The sequence below is a fragment of the Strix aluco genome, chromosome Z (genome assembly GCF_031877795.1).
Source record: "Strix aluco isolate bStrAlu1 chromosome Z, bStrAlu1.hap1, whole genome shotgun sequence".
NCBI lineage: Eukaryota > Metazoa > Chordata > Aves > Strigiformes > Strigidae > Strix > Strix aluco.
This window is the reverse complement of record NC_133971.1, coordinates 71,386,173-71,409,796: the sequence shown is the minus strand read 5'-3', so window position 1 is coordinate 71,409,796 and position 23,624 is coordinate 71,386,173. Positions and strand designations below refer to the sequence as shown.

Below are 23,624 nucleotides of genomic sequence, written 5' to 3'. Positions count from 1 at the left end.
CGGGCCACCAAGGCAGAGATGCAACATACAGGTGGGCTTGACATCAAGGAGTGGACCTCACCATTGACACCATCGCAGAGATCATCCACGGATGTGAGACGTGTGCTGCAATCAAACAAGCCAAACTGGTGAAGCCCCAGCGGAATGAAGATCGATGGATGAAATATAAATATGGAGAGGCCTGGCAGATCGATTATATCACACTGCCCCAGACCCACCAAGGCAAGTGCCACGTGCTCACAATGGTGGAAGCAACCACTAGATGGCTGAAAACTTACCCAGTGTCCCACACCACCGCCCGGAACACCATCCTGGGCCTTGAAGAGCAAGTCCTGTGGCGACACGGCACCCCAGAGAGGATTGAGTCAGACAATGGGACTCACTTCCGAAATAACCTCATAGATGCCTGGGCAGAAGAACATGGCATCGAGTGGGTCTACCACATCCCCTACCACGCACCAGCCTCTGGGAAGATCGAGCGCTACAATGGACTGTTGAAAACTACATTGAAAGCGATGGGAGGTGGAACCTTCAAACACTGGGACACACATCTGATGAAGGCCACTTGGTTAGTGAACACAAGAGGATCTGCCAATCGAGCTGGCCCGGCTCAGTCAAAACTTCCACGTGTTGTAGATGGGGATAAAGTCCCTGTGGTGCGCATGAGGGACCTGCTGGGAAAAACGGTCTGGGTTAGTCCTGCGCCGGGCAAAGGCAAACCCATCCACGGGATTGCTTTTGCTCAAGGACCTGGGTGCACCTGGTGGGCGATGCAGGAGGATGTAGAGGTCCAATGCGTACCACAAGGGGATTTGATTTTGGGTGAAAACACACCGTGAATTATATTGTGCTTTTGTTAATTGGGACTTTTTTTGTTATTGTTAATTGCTAAATAGCAGCTGGACGTGACGCAGATGGTATAGAATAAATGGTTAGTTTATGTCCTGGTTCAGGTAGGATAGGGTTAAGTTTCCCCAGCAGTGGGGAGGACGCTCTAGCCGGGTTATTCATATACCACGCTGACGTCACGTCTGGGCGCCCAAGCGCAGGAAGTTTGGCAGAACGTGCGGTGTGTGCAGTCGCTCCTCTCGCTGCTGTATCGGTACATCTTTTGTTCTGTTTATTGTTATTACTGTTATTGTTGTTGTTCGGTTTGTTGCTGTTGCACTGTTGTATTAAAACTCTCCTTATCTCAACCCCGGGGTTTGTATTTCACTCCCTGCCCCGTCCAGTTGGAGGGTGGGGGAGGGGCAGTGGCAACGTGGTCTCGGGTCACGGCAGGGCCTAAACCACCACAATGTGCCAAGAACATCTCAGCATGGCTTGAGGTCAGTACACAATGAGATGGGTCTGACACCTTTTCCCAAAGTAAGCAAGAATGACCACATTCAAAAAAATGTTGAGGTCTTAGCAGCTTTTAGTCGTGTCAGCTACTATTGACCCTGTATTGGAGAACAAAAGGACAAAGCACTCTCTTCACCTTTTTTGTCTTGCTTAAATGGGACCTAACAATTAACAATATTTTTTTTAAAAAAAGGTCAGAAACATATCGCTGGAAATTCAACCAGTGAAGAAAAATACTCAAGGAGAGTGTTCACTGCAACTGCTTAGCATGGGCAGGTTGGGAACTAAATTTTACCCCCAAAGTATACAGTGAGATGTTATTTTTTAGACATGTGGAACTACTGGAACACTAGCTTAAGTTAGAGACCCAGTACCTTGAAGGATCTAGGACTTCCTCCTTTTTTAACAAAGAAAAACAAGGGGAAGCAAACTAATTGTTTACACATGACTAACAAGAATTGGGCTAACTCTCTAATATGTGGAAGTGGGCATTAACTGGTTATTCTGGTAGATGTTCTGCTTACTACTGGTAAATTTGACCTCATGCAGTTTGAGTGCTGGGGGTTTTATGTTTTCTGAGAGTGTTTTAAATGCAGAAAATTTGCTGATTGTCAGTAAAACGCTCACTCAGAGATTTACAAATTATACTGATTTTCTAGTCTATTCTATTCTAGTCTATTCAGAATGATTACATGTGTTGCTTTTACAACGCTGACTATACAAGATTACACTTTAATAAACTCAGAGCTGTACCTACCCCAATATTCTACATGTCTTTTAACACAGAAGCTTTGCCTTAAGAAGAAAATCCTATGTATTCTACTTCTTGTTTTTATAGATAACAAACCTATTACAAAAAAACCCAAACTGTTGGTAGTTTACTTCAACAAAATAGGAATTTTCTAAATAGGTATTATGGAGTACCAAAATCACTGTATTAGCAGAGGTATAATTTCTGTGGATTTTGGAACACACTTCTATTTTCTACTTTGAAGACAAAACATAAACAAACTCTAAACTCCTGCAGTTTAAGTCTGATCCATATGAACTCCAATCGGACAGCTGTCTTCTTTCAGACTACAATCACATTTTGTTTCAGGAGATATTGTGAATAAGAAGATATTAAAAAGTCTGACTTTGCCTCTTCATTTTAGAGTAACTTTCTGACAGCAACTTCATCCGTTGCTTACTCAGGTACCAAGCTGCTTCACCATATCTGATAACGCATTAAACATTAATTATGAAAAAATAATGAAAGGTGTTCACAATGGGATGAATCCATTTCCTACAAAGCACCATACAAATACTTTGCAGACAAGTGTTGCCTAAGTGACTGCAACAGTCCAAGAAAGCAGGTCTACTTTTTTTCATCATGTAAATGAAGGAATAACCACAATAATTTAAAAAATAATGCTTCAAATGGTAGATATTAATCTAAACTCACTACATCCAGTTTATCAGAGCAACAGAAAGAAATCAAGAAATACACACGCCTTTAAAACAGGATGTACACAAGATAACATTTCACATAGGAGAATGTATATAAGTGAGATAAAGAGAGCCCACTTAAATTTGTAGACTAATATGTACAACTTATGCTTTACACTTCAGAGTTTGATGAACATCACATTTTAGTTCCTATATTTTATATATCAGAAACATAACCACATATGTGTAGACAAAAGTTTCATCAGTTAAAACTTAACATTAGATATTGGTGCTCTACACTAACAGCCATAGACCCTTTGCTAGCCAAGAAGAGTCTCACAGTCCAAGTTTTAGTGGAGAACACAAATAACTGCAATTGATTCTACCTTACATAAAGCAATGTTAGACATACTCAAAGAGAAAATATTATAAAATTACCGTACCATCAGGAGGCAGATTGTACAGCTGAGCCACAGGACCACTGGCAGGAATAATTGGGAGTTGGAAATGGAAAGCACTTTTAATAGTTGGTAAAGGAAGACGATTTTTAGGAAAACATTTTCTCATTATTAGGCTGGATGTGTTGACAAGGGGATCAAGAGTTCTTACTGCAAGGCACTCCTATTAACAGGGAAATAATGAAGACAAGAGAAAAGTATCTCTCAAACTAATAGTCAAATGACATTTGTTTTACAGATTTCTAGAATTCACTAATAACAAAGTATTTTGTTTACAATAAATTTTGCTAATGTCTCCTCTGAAGGCCAGAACAACTTCTACCAACAAAAATTCATGTTTTTTAAAAACCCAAACTTCAAAACTAAAATATTTCCCCCCTCTTTTTTAAAAATAAGTTCAACAGCCCCTCCCAGAGATAGTCACAGCTAAGTAATAGCAAATACGAATTTAATTCTGTACTCCTACATTCTGCTTTAGTCAAGTACAGAAAATAATCCTTACCCCCATAATCAGAAATGACCATGCATATCATAAAAGAACTACGACAAATTTGAGGTCAGGATGTGTTTTTAAAGCCAAAGAGGCAAAAACAACAACAAAAAACCCAACTGAGATAGACCTACTTGTGAAGTGTTGTAAAGAATTTTCATCCCATTGGCATCAATGAATGCTTTTCTTCCCAATTTGATGTTTGTAACACTTTTAATGCACTGTAAAACTCCTTTACGTATCAGCATATATCTGTGTCGACTATCATGACGGTGCCAATCAACATAAATCGTTAAAAGCACCTGCACATATCCTCTGTCTACTGCTCTCCTGGCATTTGTTTCTTTATAGAAAAAGTTAAGAAAGAAAATTAAAAATTGTCCAATGACTTCAATATTATTTTCAAATCAATGATAACATTATTCTTTTTACCCAAGTAACTGAATTGTTTCATTTAAAGTGGTATTTTAGCCACACTTAACAGTTTTACATCAACCTAAACAGAAATGACTGAATAACTGAGGCCAGTAGTCTACACTTCATTCTTCAGAATAACAGCACATGTAATTTTCATGGTTTATCAGAAGAACAGTGTGCATTACCCTTAAAGGTAACTGTAAAATACTGTCAGCTACCAAATTAAAAAAAAAAAAAAAGCACTTATATAACACACACACAGAGTGTAGATACAAGGTTTGAAAAAAACTTCTTACTGCTGCAATCCATACAGTTTTGCAGCAACTATCACTCAAATTCAATAAACTCAAAATACCTCTACCCCAAATACTGGGTAATCAGTATGACAACTGGACTCCACACAGCAGAGATTAGTGCTTTTATGAAAAGTTTTACTTATATAAAAGTGTAGTAAGTTACAATGTCAAAACCCCTCAGGACTGAATAAGACATATCAAAACAAATGCACAAGACCTTCTGTTTTAAAGACACACCTTCTCAACATTTAACTTCTTTCCTCAACATTAAAATTTAACTACCAATTTACTGAACAGAGTACTAACAATAATTTGGAAATATTTCTTTCCCTAAATTTGCCAAGAAGAAATTCCAAAATTAGTAAATACAGAAATCTGTAAGACCAAGGTATCACACTGATCAAACATGAGAAAACTCAGCACCCTGTAATAATTGGTACAGAAGTTTCCTGACATTAGTCTGAAATTGCATTCTGCAAATCTTATCACGCCTCAGTTCTTATCCGACTCCACTAAAACTACTAGGAGTGCTGTAGCTTTTATACAACTGCTTGGAGAGAAAGAGTTTTTAATTGCTTGTCAGTTACAACCCTGGTGCAAAATCCGCAGAGATGACATTTGTCAGGATCCTCTGCTGACAGCTAAGATGGCCAGTGTCTGGGAACTGACCATCATTTCATTACCCTTGGTTCCACTTCATGAGCATCACTGACAGACTTGTTATTAAGACCCAAAATCTAATTGCTCAGAAAGGTACCTGAAGAAACCCTACATTTTCCCCCGCCACCCAACAGATTTTTTCAGATGTATGTACAAAGAAGATGTGCAGGAGTTAAGCTACAGATATCCGTTATTGAAGGGCTGAGATGAGTGACTGTAAAAGGCTATTTCTCCACCTTGGATCAAGATCAGTTCTGCAGAAGCAGTGCAGTCTTTCTGGTGTGTAACTGAAGAGACAGTAACTAATTATTAAACATACATGTACATACCACACAAATATTAAAGCACCAGAGACTGCAGATAAAACTGTAGCCTTATTTCTAAATTTCCTAGCCTTGATTTGTTTTGGCCACAAACTTAATATTAGCTTTACTCTGTGGGTGTGTATATACACACACACACACACACACACACACACGTATCTCTCTCTCTCAACTACACAAACAGTTTCTTGTAGTCAAACACTTACTTGATTTTAGCAATGCAGCAAGTGTGTCTAAAGCAACCCTGTCAATACAACAAGAAAAGTCAAAACAACAACCAACAAGTAAGCTTAATCTACAACACTGTAAAGCTATACAAAATATTTACTGCTAACAGATTTATTTAGCATCTATCCTCATATTTTCCTGGTTGCACTGTATCACAGATTTTGCTTTTAAAATTTGGTTTTACTAAAATATCATGCATCTCTACTATATCTGATGTATCTTTGCTATATCTGAAATCTGATGGTGAAATTTTAAAATATCAATACAGACTTTCTGCCTTTGCAAAAAACCACTGTAAGTGACAACATAATGTTTATGAACCATACTAACTGGATGAGATACTTCTGAAACTCATATTTTTATGTTAGCAGCAGAACAAGTACTTCCACAAAGCAAAGGACACCATTTTAGAAAACTAGGTCAAAACTGGCAGTGTGTGAATATATTGAGGAGTAATGCTCATCAATCTGTACTACAAGATCTAAGATTTTTCTTGTACACAAAGATCTTGTCTCAATTAACTCAAGATGTACAGCTAGAGAACATATATTCTTATTTTTACCCTGTTTGTAAAGATAGACTTCATGTATCTGATCTTAGACCATAAACAAGGATATTATGATTACTCACATCACAGAATAGTAAATTCGTATGTCTAACTTTAGCTGGGGCTTAAAGGGGCGGGGCATTTTTTAAAAAGATACTACAGTAACCACAAATACCAGATTTAGATAACACTTTTTTTTTCTGTACTGAAGTTAGAATATGAACAACAAGAGATTATCACTTTGCTAACCAGATGAAAAATTCAGTTTTCCACAGGTATGTACTTCAAAAAGGTAGTAGTGTATAAAGAAAGGGCTATCTCCAGTTAGACACATTTATCTATTTTTACCCTAAATTCACTTAAAAAAAAAAGAAAAAAACCACATAGGGGACCAAAAAAAAAATAATTAAGTCACCACTTTAAGGTATGCAGTGAATTTACTTTTTTTTTTATAAAACACAGTAGCCCACTAGACGTATATTACTGGTGCTTCCTACTCTTTGTTTTATGGTTTTGCTCTGAGAGTCTATAATTGCTTTGAAGTAAAACAGAAAGAAATTTCTATTACAAAATTAAACAGTCTAAAAACACTCTAAAACAGAAAGGAGATGTGGGAGCTAATTCAGTGAATTGGAAAATGATAGGATTATCTTTATCTGTTTGTCTTGATTTGGGGATAACCACTGTAGTTTCCATGCAGGAATCTAAGAGACAGAAAACTACATTTATATTCTTTTACCAGTACTGTAACTAGACATTCAAGTATTTTGTGTTACTCTACTGGGTAAAATTAAACTGTCAGATTTGTGGTTCTCCTTCCCACCTCCCTTCACTTTAGCTTTCAAATACGAGTTACATTTGATTTTTCTAATATTATTTTTCATTTACAAGTAAGTTTTGAAATGTATCTAAGGTTTTTCTATATACTATATTAAAAGAGACCTTACTTACTTTATAAGGCTAGTGTTCTTTTTACTAAAAGGGCCAACGATCTTAAACATCAGTTCTACTACTCCATTCTTTCCCAAGGACACTGCATTTACAGCTGGAAGAGTTAAAAACAATCCACTTTAAGATAATGTAATAAGAAAGGCAAAAGAAAAAAATCAATATAGTCAAACTAAAATCAATGTGAGTTAATTTTGAAGTAAAAAATGTTAGACATGTTTGTGTTTTAAGACATACAATGACAAACAAACACTACTCTGCACATAATTAGTGTGATAATCCAATCCTGATAAAACTTGGAAAAGAAGAAAAAAATTATTACTTTACAAATAAAATCATGTACTACTTCCAGTGGATGCTTCTGCTTTCTTTGTTATTAAGATACATCATAAAAAGAATTTTCTTCCAGAAAACCTCACAGTTTATCAAGACAGCAGGGTTTCTAAAACTTCAAGACTAACAAGTTCTATGACTTGCTATTATCCTTCACTATCAGGACAGACAGGTATGTCCACCAAAATTTGAAAGCCAAGAGTTTGCTGTAAAATTTAGAAATGACAATCGGTATAAGCTTTCCTGAGCTACACGTTCTGCATATATGATCTCAGAAAAAAAAAAAACAAACAAACAACTATTTGAAAGGGAGCAAATCAAAAGAAATTACGCCAAGACCTACGTTCAAGAAGTGCACACTGGATGTATGTATGACTGAAGCCCAACGCCCACTGAAAATATAAACTGCTGAAACAGGCACAGAAATTCAATTCCCGACTGAGTTTAACAACGTGCCCTCCTAACAAAGTAGGAAGAGAGCAACTAAGAACTGACTTCAACATAATGAATGCTGTTATTAATGTAGAATTTAGTATTTGAACCCCGAGTTGCAATTTCATCATCATTAGCAGCAACATTACACCATTAGAATCTAAGAAAAGTTAGGACTCTATTCTGGTAACAACTGTACACAAACCTTAAATAGTACTACCCATTGGAATGTAATAAACTACTGTTTATAAGGAGTGGGAAATACAGAAAGATAGAATTGATCTAAGCAGAATCCAAATTACAGACTCAGTTCAATTTCCCATTTTCAGGATGAAGCAACTTTTCAGCTCAGCTGTGTAACTATCTGTATTCAACTCTTCCATTTAGAAGCATTCTACTTCATTATCAGACAGCTCAACAGAAATAAAACTTTCACATTTTAGAAGAATTGGGACTTTATGAACTATAGGTGCTCATGAGAATGTCCTGAAAACAAACTTACAGATCATCAAATGAATTCTCTTGGAGGAATGTGGCTATGTTTTCAATTTCTCACACTTTTTAAGAGGTTTAACGCCATTTTGAGCTCAAAAGAAGCATCTAAGCTACAGTAGAGATACAGCAAGAACCACACTACTTTCCCCAACTTCCTACTGCCTGCCCAACAATTAATTAGATTCTTGTGGAAGAATACTGCTCCAATAGTAGGGCACTTCAACACAAGAAATAAGGGAAAGGTTAACTAAACAAATAAAATATTTCCTGTGTGAACCAAGTTTCAAATTAGTAATCAATAATGAAATAAAATAGTAAAAAGCAAAAAAACCATGAGCAGGTATAATGAAGAGAATGATTATTTAATTTGAAGTGTTTTTGCAAGCACAAAATATTAGCATTTCTGGTTTAGAAATCTTAAAGCATCAGCATTTATGAACATTAGATTACTCAAAATTCCACACATCCAATAGTACTAGTTAAAATCCTCAACTATATATACACACACAGACTGAACAAAAAATCAGATACACAAGAAGTACAAGCATACTTCACAGCTTTTATTAGAATTTAAGCAATTTGATGATATAAAAAGCAAATTCTCAGATAAAAATAATTACTTTCAACATCTAACATTAAACAAGCATGTAGATCCAATATTTTAACTGTATCTCTGTAAAAAATTTTATATCATACAGGGAAGAAAATAATTATCTGTAATACTTACAGTTGGTTGAGTAAACTCTTAATACTTGAAGACATGGCAATATTAGCCTGTGGTTTTGCAAATTCTGCTTCACTAAATTCAATGATATGTTTAGGGCACCATTAATTCTTGCTTTCATGCCAATCTTTTTATCTAACATCAAAGAAAAGCAAGATCAATCACACTAATTCTGAAATTATCAAAAAATAAATGTTAAATGAACATTTATGTGAATTCCTTCTAATGTCAACTCTGCATATGTGTTTTTCATCATTCCTCCCTATCTATTTTACTCCTCCTTTTGTTCTCCTTTACCAATTCTGAGTCCATGGATGCTTATACAATAATAGAAAGAAAATTTTTGTTAAGTTACAATAATAAAACTATAAAGTATTAAGCCATAATACTTAAGTATATAATTATCACCTTTTGGACCAATTTTTGCTAGAAGAGTATGAAGAAGCACCATTAATTCTTCATTTGGTGGAGAGTCTTTGCTGGCAGTCAAAAGCAGCTGCAATAAGATCTGTGTCCCTCCTTTAGTGACTAAGACGTTTGCTCTCCGACCACCACCTAGAAATTAAACTCCAACTGATCTCTCCAAAGCCAAAGAACAATTAAGTATCTAAGCTAAAGTTATCATAAAGTATAGTCTTTAGAACAGCAATATTTTCTTCATCTGTGACTGCACTATGCAAAAACATGTCGCACTTAGACTTATAGCAAACATAAATTATTTGTGTATGATTATTTGAAAGGTGACTTTAGTTTTTACGTTTTTATTCTGCACTTAAATCAGTGTTAGCAAATCAGAGGCACAACAAAAAAAATTAAACAAACACCCCCTGCCCTCCAAAAACCCCAGTCTGCAGAAGAATACAAGAATATAATCACAAATTGCTCCTTAATGAAAACTTACCAACTGAGACAACCTCAATGAGAATATTCAATATATTTAGAATAGTTTGAGGATCTTTAGTATTCTGCAATTCAAAACAGAGATATTTCTTTGCTTAATGTAGGACTCTAATACAGTGGTTTAGACACTTAAAACTCAGAGAAATGGACACCACCAAATCAAACAAAACTTAAGATGTAACCACCCACCTAACCATCCTACTATGCAGCCTGAATTAGTCACAAAACCAATTAAAATCTAGTTTGTAGGATGGCATACTAATTAGAACTGATAGTTGACAAATAATTTCTTAGAGTATTTAAAAATACAGGAGAGAAACTCTTAAGTAGACCACATCTAATCATTATAGTCCTACACAAGGTTTGGAGACTAGCTAGGATAACAACATAATTAATAACAGGAAGCCGAGTGATAAAATGAAAACTTGCTATGTACCCATAACCACACAGATTAAAAGGTTTTACCTCTAGGGTTGACAAAATAACTTCTATTCCAGTGGAGCCCTTAGAAGTCATCTCTTTCTTGGTTTTTTCTGCCAGTGAGAAAAAGACAATTTTTCTTTTAATGTACTAGCTTGCAAGGGAAAAAAATGTGATCATATACAGATTGATCAGAAAATCTACACTGCAAATAATAAAACCTATTAAAAACTGCATATATGTATATAAAACTAACTAAAATAAGGAAAAAACTTAAGTGATTTAGGACTAATTTTTGCTTTCACTTGTTCAACAATCTTGTCATGCCCTAGAAAAAACTACTGTAAAGATAAAGTCTGTAAGAAAGCTCTCTTACAGATACTTCTACTTCTCATATATATATACACACACACATATATACTGTGAATTTTTACTTATATTATAGCTGTTTGACAATACAAAATGCACTCAGTGTAACCAATACTATACCAGACAGCATTAAACATGGCCTTAAACAGCTGCTCTCAACAATCAGTGACAAAACCAGATGGATAATCAAGTTCACCAAACAGAAACAAAAACTGAAGTCCAGCAAGGAAGAAATACAAGAAGCAAAGCTCAAAAGGAAAACTACTAAAACCACAAAACTTAGATATTTACCTTGACTCTGAACCAGATGAAGGATCTTTGAGGTAACATATCTGGCATTGTCTGCTTCTCCTAGTACAGAATCCAAATTGATCTTCTCCAGCTGTGATAGCAGAGACATAGTCCGAGAACCGGTAGAAACACTACAAGAAAGATGTTTTATATTCATTTTTCCATCTACATCAAAAAAAAAAACCCCAAAACACTAAAAACAGAAATCCCATGTCAGATAAGGGAAGTCGCTAATTCACCTTCATATTTTATCTTGATTGGAACACAGGCTTAATGCTCCTTAATTCTGGCAAATTGACAGATTTTGCAAAGCCTGCATTGCAGCAGACTAATTATACATAACAGTATCGCCAAGAGCAACTGTGAACAGGGGAATTCGTTGCAGCAAATAAAATCCAGATATAGGTACAAACGCTGTTTATCTATGTCAATTAGAATAACTTATATTTAATATAGTTTATCTTAAGTGCCAAGATACTGTATCAAACCTGCCACTCAAGGAAAAACTGTCTACAAACAGTCCCAAAGACTATTTGTCTTACAGGCTGGTGTTTCCGAAGTGAAAGAAAATATTCTAATTCATGAAGCAAGCAAACCAGCACCCACCAGCTGAAGAAAAAGAACACCATTCTGAAGAAAATAAACTTTGAAAGGTGTCCAAAGCTATCATCAGTTTGGATTCATTTTGGAACACAAGGGTATTTTGGCCTGACATCATAAAATTGCCTTGAAAATGTATTTTAATATAAGAAACAATTTCAAACCAGGCAGTCATATAGATAGGTATATTACAGAGAAAGAATGAATGTAAATATTTATAGTACTCAAAACAGTTGGTCTAGAAATTATTTTATTTGCTCTCTAGTTTTAGAACATAACACTTAATCAGATGTTGAGATTCACATTCCCACATGAAAGTAATTTTTGGACAAATGGTTAACATTTGAATTATAGTTAAGTAATTAACTACAGGAAATTATGATTTCCAAGGATTAACTACCTTCACTTCTCACTTTTGTAACATTAGCGTCCTGCAATAATCAACAATAACTCATTTCACACACATACTGTTCTGACTATCTGCAATAAAACTGAAGCATATAACACTAGCTTTATAAATACTGTCAGTTTTGTTTATAACAATGAGGAACTATTACTCCTTGATTTGTATTTTACATCTGTGAAAAGGTTTCACACTTATGGTTAGCTCAACTAGAATAATTGGTTTAGATTTGGACGAATATGTTAAAATCAAGGAAAAAAAGGTAGCTGATGACAAAGGTTGTACTGCTGTGAAAGCAAATTGATTTAACAGCTGTTGAGGAAACTGCTTCCACCACTTTCACTTTTCCACAGATATTTAAATGAGAAGCATAACTAAAAAACAATTTCAGATTACAGATGATACTTACAAGTTGTTAACATCAGTAATAAGAAATGGTTATACTAATTATAGAGCTCAAATCAAAACAATTTTATATCGTGAAGTAAGTATATCAGCTTCTCAATTATTTGTTAGATTTTGATTTAAAAGTCTAGCAAATTGGTTGATTTTTTGATCTAAAATAAATCTGTCTTGGTTGCTAAAATATTACTTCCCTTGTATAAGTACAGCATAATCTCTCTAATCCTTTCTCATCATCCAAAACCAGATTGAATAGTATAAAGCCATTACTATTTGCATAAGTTTTGTTTTGTTTATTTCTACTCCCCCATTTATCCACTGAACTTGAAATACTCCAAAATAAAGCCAAGATTTTAATGAAATCCACAAGGTCTGTTCATCTGGTATAGAAACTGACAGACTTCAAAGGATGTTATCTTCACCAGCTCCACAATCAAGACAAGTAAGAGTCCAGTCAACCCACATATAAGACTGTGTAAGAGAACTGTCGCTTCAATTTGTGTGTGCGTGTGTGTGTATATATATATAAAATTTCCATTGTGGTATATCCTTGGTCTCACAATGAAATAAGTGTAGTTTGAAAGCTGGAAACAACCCAAAAAAGCAAGGATGATCCTTAGGAACAAACAAAAAAAGAAAATACAAGTTTTCATAAAGACAAACTCACATACAGGCACTAAAATTTCAGAGCAAACCTGATTTTTGACTGCTGCAGCCTGCAAAATTCAAGCAACACTGGCACATGGAAGTAATATACCACATACAGAAAGTTAGCATCTAACGTAATTTCTCTGTACTTACTAAAAGCTTTAAAAGGTTTAGGAAGGATAAGTCATTCTCACTGCTGGGTGGTATAACAATTTATGTCCTAAGATTTAGAGGTATAATTTCCTCCTGGGGCCAGAGTTCCCACGAAGAGCAACGAGTGCTCATTGCAGTGGTTAAAGAGATATCTTTAGAATGGTTTTAGGCTATTCATCTTGCAAGAAGTCTTCCAACAGAAATATAGTCAAATAAACTTCAGGTCTTCACCATACCCCATAAAGTGTTCTTGAAAATAACATCAGCTCAGAGTCTATGCTGAAATATAAAGTCCCGATTTCCTCTTAGCTATGTGAGTTTTCTTTCTAAATCAAGAATTGTACACTTTTTTATTAATATTCTATACTAATATACAGAGTGGTTATAATACTGTGACAGCTTCCAATGTCAGCACGGTAAATCAAAAAGGCTGTAGGACAGGAAATACGGCAGCCAGACTGACTGACTCTGCTCCTGTACAAAATACTGCTGTAACTATCCATTTGAACTAAGAACAAAATGGAAGCCCAATCTGCAATGGGTCTTTTTCTGATATTTGTAATGTACATAAGTTTTGATCAACAAACCATTCAGGATCCAAACCTGGAAGAGAGCTCTCCAAAACAGAGGCAACATGGAATTCAGTATTTTTAATTCAACAGCTAGATAAACCAAGGAAATAGTGAGAACGGCATGATAAAAACTGTCCTGTCAGAGCTAGATTTCCTCTTAAGCTGCTGACATTGCAGAACCTCACATGTGGCCCTGAACACTGCGGCCAGCCTTTCATACCACACTTGTTTTCCTACAAGAGAGACATTTTTCACCCTACCCATTCTAAAGCTGCCTCTACAAGAGCACCATAGTCACTAAGGGTAACACAGAGTCTCTTCTATCTTTAGTTATAAAAATCATGACTGTGAAGCACAGGAAGAAACTTCATAAGACCATATAACTACTGTCTTCAGAACTGGATGAACACCACAGTTGCTTTTCGTGACAGACATATGCTCAACCCGTCCCTAACGGCCTGCAAAAATGGTGGTTCAACAACCAAAGGCAACTTCATTCTAACGCTTTGTATCCCTTCACTTGAAAGTTTTTCTCCCTGCAGTTTAATCTTATTATTTCTGGCTCTCCTCACTGCAAACGTGACTGTTCTTTGTCCGTTGTAACTGTATACCTCTCTAAGCACTGCACCTTGCATATGTTTCCATCAAATATTCTTAACCATTTTCTGCATTTCACACAAGTATTTTGAAATCATTTGATCCTCCAATATTTTTGCAGATCTTTCCAACTTCAAGTTAAAATTGCAAACAACAAGAACTTTCTTCTCTTTCAGATAATTAGTAGAAGCTCAAAATATTTTCAGTCATTAACTGTACACAGAAAGAGCACATCCAGAAACAAACTCTGTACTGTTTCCTTCTGACAGCGATCAACTACCACAGCTCTGGTATCCAGTCAGTGCTCTACTCCAGCGCACCTGGATGGAACACTTGCCTTAGCTTCCTGATGCAATCATATGGAATGGTTATTTTAGTATGTCATATTTTAAAGCTTTAAACACGTATGTGGTATTTTAATGCCACTTTCCTGCTCATGGGACCTGTTACTCTCTCACACATGAAAAATCAGATATATTTTCAAGAACAACTCAAACCACCTGTGGCTGTTTGCAGCCTCACCCATTTGGTTAGTTCTTCCAGGATCCTTCTGTGCAAGGAATAGAAGACGGCTGATCTACAAGTACTCCGTTTCTGCTCCCTGACTCCCACAGACATAACCTCTAGGTTTGCCATCTCCGTCTTTCGCTACTTAACCCAAATTTCATAAATTCTGAAAAGAACTGATAATTATTATTCTGGGATGGATTTCGACTTTCTCTAAGTAACCTGAGGTGAAGTTTAACCAGGCTTATTTGACCATATACACTGCATGTCTCCCTAGGGCAGGAAACCCTTTCTCCATCCGACAGTCAAATACTGCAGCTCAAAATGCCCCTCACACCACCATCTTACTTGCAGAAAGGAAATATGAACAAGCTTGCCATCATCTCAGCTGTTGCCAAACCGTACAGTGTGACTTCAGCTAACCAGACAGTTCTGTGGATTTCCTCATTCTCTGGTTAGGAAGTTATGAGGAGATAGAAGCAACTGCCCAGGCAGTGAGGAACAGAGGACAAGGGTTCATGTTTAAAAGAGAAGTCCCTCAACAAGAAAACATCTTCTCAAAGAAAGTTCCCCCACTGCAGGACATTTCTTTTAGTCCCACTAACTCCCAAAAAGTTTAAGCATTCTTACTCCAATGATGATGAAGTGCTAGATTCACAACTCTCCATTACTAACCGTACACCACTACTGCTATGCAAATACTAAAACACTCCTGTCTGCTCACGCTGAGAACGATAACTCTGACAGCTGTCACATGGCAGCTTATAAAAATTGAGTTATCTTAGAATGGTTTTCGGCTATTCATCTTGCAAGAAGCTTTCCAAGAGATAATAGTCAAATGAAGGAAGTAATCAGAAACCTTCAGTTTCCCAACTGTACCTACTTCCTCTGAAACTGCTGTTTACAGTCAGCTAGCACACTGACATCAGGGAGTGTCTTCTTCCCCCAGAGCAAACAGGTCATCTGTGTTTCAGCATGTTACAGTGAGCCTTTAAAAAAATATTTTAAAGTAGGCAGGCTTCTCGTGAGTTTGTTTTCATTTTATTCCAATGAAAACCTTTTTCTAAGTATTTTTTTCTCTCAAACACCTCCACAGTTAACAAATAATCTTTAAAGAGCTGATACTTCTGATTAGTTCACAGCTATCCCTGTACAATAAATTCACCATAATTTATTCATGACTTAGGGAACAATGGTTTTGAATTGCAGGGATGGAAACTTTCATTTTGACTCAATAACTAAAGAAGAATAAATGGCATGTAAGTGACCACTCTGCAGAAATCTAATATACTCTGTGATAGCATTCTTCATGTATTATAATTAGTACTATTTCCAAGAATACCCATTGCTGACAGAGAGTTTGAGTTTGCTTATCATAATGCCTAAAGAACTAATATACTGAAAGTAGAAAACATAATAGTTTCTTTAATATTTCTTTTGATCCATCTCTTACACAAACAGGAACAACGAGTCTCTGACATCTAGCCATTCCATTGTTGAAGTCATCAAAAGCAAAGATGATTCTACATGCAAGCATTTAAATTAAAATTTTAAATTCACCCCAAGATATAAAACTAACCCACAGTGCAGCATGTCCTTCATGAAAATTCATTCACTCATTTAGAAAATAATTGGTATTTCAGGGAACTAAGACCAAAGCCAAAATTCCCTATTTTCCCACCTTTAGACTTATTTTTTTCATCTGATCAGATGGTTTGATTTAATGACGTGGTTTAACCTGTGTTATCTTAAGAAAAGAGTAAGACTGAAAGCCTTTCCTGATGCTTAACAGACATGTTGCCTTCCACAGATAATCTCATAACTTTTTCAAATATTTGCTAAAACAAGTTATCATGACAATTACAAGCACAATGTTTCAACTCTTGAAATCTTCTGTAATCTCACTCTCGTTTGTCCTGTGTGTTGGATGGCAGGACTGTTGGAGAATGATATACATTTCAGGACAAAATCATGGCTTCTTACACAGTATTATAAACTTGTCCTTTAATTCCTTCACTAGAAATCATTTTATGTTTTGCCCATATTTGCCTGAAATGATTAAATTAATTTATAATTGTTTCAATGAAATTTAATGTATATTTTATATTTAAACATGTGTAACACTAACTGAAAATTTTAAATTAAAAAAGTTATTTCTTAAGTGTGAAACTACTTTATGCTAATCAATATTGTCTCCCTCAGTGTTTCAGGACATCAATTTGCACATTCTTACTAGGGACCCATAATGTATATTTTATTTACCTTGTCATTAAGATAAAGACTGCTCTTCCACAAATCTCAAATAGCTTGATGTTGGAAAGTCACTATAGTTTTAAGTTTACCTTTTTTCAGATGATGTTTTTACTTTGTTCATATCGGAAACCTGATTCTTCAAATCACCATCTCCGATAACCTGGAAGATATTAAGCAACTACAGATTATCAACATCTTTTTTTTTTTTTAATGATGAAATAGTACTGCCGTATTAGATGTGTCTACACCAGGAATGTTAAGTAAGTTAATTAGCATTGATTGCATTTCTCCACATTGTCACAAGCTCTTCTCTCTCCAAATTATTTGATGTAGCTTTTAAAATAAACTGTTGCAATATAAGTATGGAGTGTGATTCTGCATTATAATTCAGTCCTACCAAGCTCAAAGAGTTTGATCACAATAAAACAGAAATTTAAATAATTTACTTAATAAACAATATTTTCACATCCATGACAGAATTTTATCAAACACAGCTTTTGCTGAAGCCAGTAAATGCACTTCTTTAAACTTACTTGACAATGTTGTGAAATGCCACAACGTACTTACTTCTGACTGACATTTCACGTAGCTATAGGATAACTAGGGCTAGAGGCACAGTGAGAAACATGGAGTGTTTGGTGTTCTTATTTAAGCAAGACCTGAATACATTTCTTGGACAGAAACCATATAGTGCTAAGGACTCAATTTTCCTATCCTTTTAAGGACATCGTGTCCTCAGGGTACACTGCTTCCTCAAACAGTGCCTCCAAGCAATTAAGGTTGCAGTCTACAGGACCATTAACTGAACCTCAGTACTCTCATTTGAGATCTAGTATGAATGACAAATACTCCCACTGTGAAAAAAACAGTGTCCTCAAGGGGAAAATTGTTAGTTTTAAGGTAGAAGACAGAGTAAAGGGAAAAAGGATGTTCAAAGACTTGGGTGGTGAGAATGAAGAAAATAAAGCACTTGTTCTCTTGGGAAACGAAGGCAAGAAATTCAGTCAAGCACACACAGGCAGCCCACCCCCCAAAAAGAAATCTGTAAGACTTCTCAAAAATCCTTGCAGTTCAGCACATAAAATACTCAGATTTTTATTACTGGTAAATTTCACTCTGCAATTGCTAAAAGCCTAAAGCAAATGAAGTATGAAGCAAGCTTATTTCCAGACTTACCTGAAAGCAGAATCTTTTCCCAGCAGCCAGGAAGCAAATGCTCAGCTTTTCACAAGAATTCCAGCTTGACTCAAGTTAACAGGTGTCCTCAATTTGTCCAAGTACCCTTCAAGTGTAAACTATCTTGACTTCCTTTAAAGAAAATGGATAGTTACAAGAGAATAGCTGTGTCCCACCACAATGCAGACAATTTCACAAATTATGAAGTCTGGATTATTCAAATCAGGTTGTAGGTTTTACTGAGGGGAAAACATTAGATTCTTGAATTCAAGTAGCCAAGTGCTGTTTTGCTTGCAGCGTTGACCCGCTGTCAGACAGATGATGAACAGTCTGCCAGTGCCAACAGTGTCTACATATTATAGTGTACTGAACTGCTGTACCAGTGGATCCAGCTACAGAGCTGAACTATCTTGAACTGCAAGGTCTTAATTTGTTTGCTCTAAATTCACCACAAAGTATTCAGTAAGCGCTAATGTGCAAATGCTTAAGGTCAAGGGGAAAAGAAGATAAGAAAAAGCACAAAAACCTTTGCAAAAAATCAGTGAGAAGGAGCAGGGAGAAAAATAAAAGGGATATAAAGGGATATCATCAATCCAGAGAGTTGTGGTGGAACATTTATGCATACTAAAGTAACAAATCTCTCTTCAAATTTTACTAGGTGATGCAAAAAAGCCATTTCCAAAACATTTTTAAAAACTTTTATTATTATGATTATTTTGAATAAAGGATTGATAGAAATGTCAATGCAGAAGGTGCATGAGTCAATTTAAACACACTTTTAACACACATTTGATGCCACTTGCCTACCAGTGGTAGCAGAGCAGTGGGTAAATTAGCATCAGCATTTCTGCATTTAAAAGTCCAAAAACAACAATTAAAAAAAATAATCCTCAAGTTGGAGGGGGAACAGAGGGGAGCAGGGTGTGTTGACGAGTTAAACTTCAAACTGATACATGCTAGATTCTGTGCAATCTCCATCTGCCTTTTCCCACTGTCTGTGGAACATTATTCCTACCATCCTCTCACCTGCACAGGGGAAACAAGTAGCTTCTTCGAAGGAAATTTCTCCAGACAGGTGAAGTTCCAAATCAGAATGCTGCACTCACTGCAGTAATGCTACCAACACTAAGATAAATTAAATGGACTAAGAGAAGTTATATATAATTTTTCACCTTTTCCTTTCTCCCAAGAAAAACAAAGACATGCCTTATATGACATGTATTTGCCTCCCTCCTAGGTGAAGTCTTTGTCACTGAGCCAAAGACTCACCTTCTCTGCTGATCCGTCTTTTTAGCCCTATGAAACTTTGCCACTCACTGGCAAAGCTCCTGTGAAAGGGAAGAGGATATCCCCCCCTCCCCCCAATATTTACCCTTCATGTAAGTTTTGGAATGTGCTGAAATGAAACAGAGTAACATGGAACCCATGGACTTGGGTAAGCGCTCTAACCACAAAGCTACTGCACAAAACGGCAAGCACTATCACCAATTTTCTTTTGCTCAAAACAATAGCTAAAGAAATGAACTGGCACCATTTCATTCAGACCTCACATTCAGGCATGTCTATTAGGTATTACTGGAAGTGCCTGTTAGACTACAGAGGACTCGTAAGTGCACCATCTGCCTGAATACTAAGTTACATGCATTAGAAGAACAGCAAGATGCTTAGCTTCTCCAAGCCAGCAGTAATTCTGGTCAGACCTTTTAACAGCATTCAGAGGAAATATTACTGACACAAGTTAGTTAGCAACCTGCAAGGTGGGTGAAAGATGAATTAGTAATTCTAGTACTATGCTCTTAATACCATTCTGCTAGCACAGGTGACTGGACCTCAGGGCTTCTGCAAGAAAACCTAAAGGGATTATGACCAGAATCCAGATGTTGCTATCCTCTTTTATAAAAAGCCTCAGCCCCATTTCTTCTCATGTGGATGAAGAAACTTCTAGATTTGGGCTTTTCTTTGCTGACTGCCAGGTTTGGGGTTTCCTCCCTCCCTGCAACCCTTGAAGATCACACATCAAGTACTCACGATATTTCTTGTCCAAACACTTCACTAGGGACAACAAACAAAGCCCTCTCTTTTTCCTTGATCTCACTTATCTGTAGCTGATGAACATTCAAAACCAGCTCCCGATTCTTCCAGAAAACAGTGTCTCATTCCCATTTTAGACATTCATTTACTCTTGTGATCCTAAATCCATTGCTTTAGGGGAAGAGAAACCTAAAATGTCATCTGTTTAAAAAATAAGCAAATAAATAAAAATCCCCTTCACTAAAATCAGGCCAGTGCCTGTTCCACTTCCCTTGTTTACGTCTTCTCTCTTAGAGGAATACTTTGTCATTTCCACACAAATATCAGAAACTTCATACTACAGTAGAAAGCCACCTAATCATCAAATTTACTCTTCATCAACTACCTAATAATGGAAAGAGGGAATTTAAAAAAAGTAAACATTACTAATCAAATACTTTGCATGCACCGTCACATAGCTCTTTTTGCATCTTCTTTAAGATTCTGGTACTTAAACTGGTGCATGTATTTCAGGGAGAAGTGAGTATACCCCTTATTTACTGCAAGCCATCCAGGTGGAATTTCTACATGCTCTGAACAGCCATCTTTACATAAAATTGAAGAAATCAAATTAAACTCAGTACAGCAATGCATGGCTCAACTGCACCAGAACCTGCAGTTAAGTGTATTAACTTTAAATTGTTTTCCCTTTTGTCTTCCATTAATCCCTAATGGACAGTAAGGAAGGCAGACAGAAAATCAAACTCCAATCTTTACTCTTAACTTACAATCATAGTATGAAAAAATGCATAGTCACTACTACAATATGTCAGTGCTGAGCACTTTCATTGTCATTTTGATAACACCGCATCTGAAAGAAATTCCCGTATGTTAAACACATAGCAACCTCACATCTGAGGCTCAAAACTTTTATTTAAACCAACAGCAGCTCTGCTTTCATGGTTGCTTTTTTTTTTCCCCACTGAAACTCTAGGGTTTTTGTATATACATTTAAAATATATATCTATATTTGGGAATTATACCAGACTGTCTTACCATCAAGCCCATTGTCTTGCAATAGAAAATCTCCCCAAAGAGTATGTTTTCAAACAACTGCCACAGAAGACAAATCTACCAGTATCTGGCAAGCTAATAGAAAGCAAAGGGAGCAGTACTAGTCAGACAGGGCAAGACGACTCTTCCACAAAACCAAGTATTTACAGAGCATGCCAGATAAAATCTATTTCTCAAGATCATGGAGGCTGAAAAAAAAAAACAGTTGTTATGCTAAAATCCTGCTATTAGAACTCTCTGTTAGGGAAAACAAAGATAATCTATCTGCTACTGAATCTGGAAGATGATCTGAGTTTACATAAACAGAAATCACATGCTTCAACTGACCAAAATATTTTAACATGGAATGTGCCTATCTTAGAAGGGTAAGTGTAACTAAAACACTTAAGTATCTTTGTATTTTCTTTTCTTAACACACCTCCCTGCGCCCCCCCCCCCCCCCCAAAGCCCACACAACCACACACAAGAAAAACAAAAAAAAACCCACAGAAAATAGAGTCCTTAAAAAAGCCAAACACCTCTGAAATTTACCCTGGTTAATACCAGGACTTTCCTGAAAGTACTTTGTAACTACATTCCAAAGACGACAGTTCTTTTCATCAAATGAAACTAACAAAATCAAAACCAAGTATGGATATGCACAGTTTATTGATAGTATTAAATCTGTTCTACTTGAGTATATTCTATTTTCTGTGGGTTTATTTTCCAAAAATTCATTTTCTTAACTGATATACTTTATATAGAAAGAAAGGCCTAGTTTTTGAGTCTGTTCACTACATATTAAAAGAAGATATTTTATTATCATAAATAAAGGAGTTGCAAAACCCACATATCAAATCATATTCATGAAGTGACAAAACAAAGCTTGAGGTTTACTGTGTATATCTATCATAATAAGTCTGTAAAACCTGTAAGATTGTTCATCTCTATATATTTTCATGCTTTGCTTTGTATCCAAAGCTAGGCACGTCCCAAAGCAGTTTCAAAGCCAGAGCTCAGACTTCACTTATGCTCATCATGGAGCTATTGATTTGAAAAGTTAAAAAAAAGTAACCATGAACAAGGGCACAGCAAGTAAGTAATTTCTTTGCTCTGTACTTATTCATCACATAGTGGAAGCAAGTACCTGAGCAAAATCTTTGTTAATGCTACAGTATAAAAAAAAAAAAACCAGCATCATAGTATGCGAAAAAGAAAGCAATACAAAAGTTCAGAGGGCAGAACTGTGTCAAAAAACAATGAATTAAAAAACTAAATAGAGAAACCCTAGGTATGAACTGAGAAAACATGTAATGACTTAAAATTTCATAAAAGCTAGGCAGAAGAAAAGCTAAATCAAACCCCTCCACTAGATCAAGTGATTGCATTCTGGGGTATTCTTCCAAAAGACACCTTTACCTCTGACAGAAGTACATGTGGGTCTCCTGAGTCCTAGTGCAGATTAAACCAGAAGCAAACTGGCCACTGATAGTGTATCATTTCGCATACCCTGAAGTCTCAGAAGCTGTTCATAGGTCAAAATAGTCTTTTTCAAGACACTGAAAAAGTCTGTTTAAGCACAACTATATAAAAAGACTACTGCATTCTTTGTGTTCTAGGCAATCTTAATCCAAAATACTATTTGTGGTTTAATTCTTTAAACATAGAAGTAAATTGTTTGCAGGAACAGACTAAGTAGATATATGTTTGTAGGAATAGGCCCTGTGTTCAAAATTCAGGATCACAGTAAGAGTCACCATCTCAGTACTAAGAAGCAAACTACCCAGAATACTTGTAGAAAGCAGGTCAACACTGTGATAACCAGCATCCTAAATATGGCAAAACCCCACAAATATCCCTGCACAATATGGAAAACTGCAGTATGTTACTTGAGATTACACAAGAAACATTCACCAGGACAGCACAGTGCTCTTCCTTTGACAGCAGTTAAGAACTGGCCACTGCTATTAATCCAGTGATGCTGCCTCCACCGTCTCATCCTGTTGTACCATAAGGAGGACCTGTCCCTTTGCAAAGGGCTTAGAAATTATACCTTAAATTATCCCTCTGGCCATTTAATCATTTACTCATTCACACATAATGTATTGTCTCCCAATTCAGTACCCCAAGTGACAACTACCACAAGT

General features: G+C 36.1%; 1 protein-coding gene across 12 annotated transcripts in view; it reads right to left on the bottom strand.

Annotated features, from left to right (window-relative positions):
* AGTPBP1 (ATP/GTP binding carboxypeptidase 1) overlaps positions 1–23,624 on the bottom strand; it is a 74,829-nt gene that overhangs the window by 45,517 nt on the left and 5,688 nt on the right. For 2 of the 12 annotated variants that reach the window (XM_074811894.1, XM_074811895.1), the window contains exons 2-13: positions 19,441–19,539; positions 18,415–18,546; positions 17,328–17,398; positions 11,104–11,234; positions 10,489–10,556; positions 10,025–10,088; positions 9,532–9,678; positions 9,127–9,258; positions 7,143–7,236; positions 5,623–5,660; positions 3,855–4,063; positions 3,216–3,393 (exon numbers count right to left, since the gene is read on the bottom strand). In XM_074811894.1, coding sequence (XP_074667995.1) covers positions 3,216–3,393; positions 3,855–4,063; positions 5,623–5,660; positions 7,143–7,236; positions 9,127–9,258; positions 9,532–9,678; positions 10,025–10,088; positions 10,489–10,556; positions 11,104–11,234; positions 17,328–17,359 — 1,093 coding nt within the window. In that variant the 5' untranslated portion in view covers positions 17,360–17,398; positions 18,415–18,546; positions 19,441–19,539. Of the gene's footprint in view, positions 1–3,215; positions 3,394–3,854; positions 4,064–5,622; positions 5,661–7,142; positions 7,237–9,126; positions 9,259–9,531; positions 9,679–10,024; positions 10,089–10,488; positions 10,557–11,103; positions 11,235–17,247; positions 17,399–18,414; positions 18,547–19,440; positions 21,910–23,624 lie in introns of those variants that run through there. The other 10 variants (XM_074811904.1, XM_074811903.1, XM_074811896.1 and 7 more) reach the window with 8 other exon arrangements.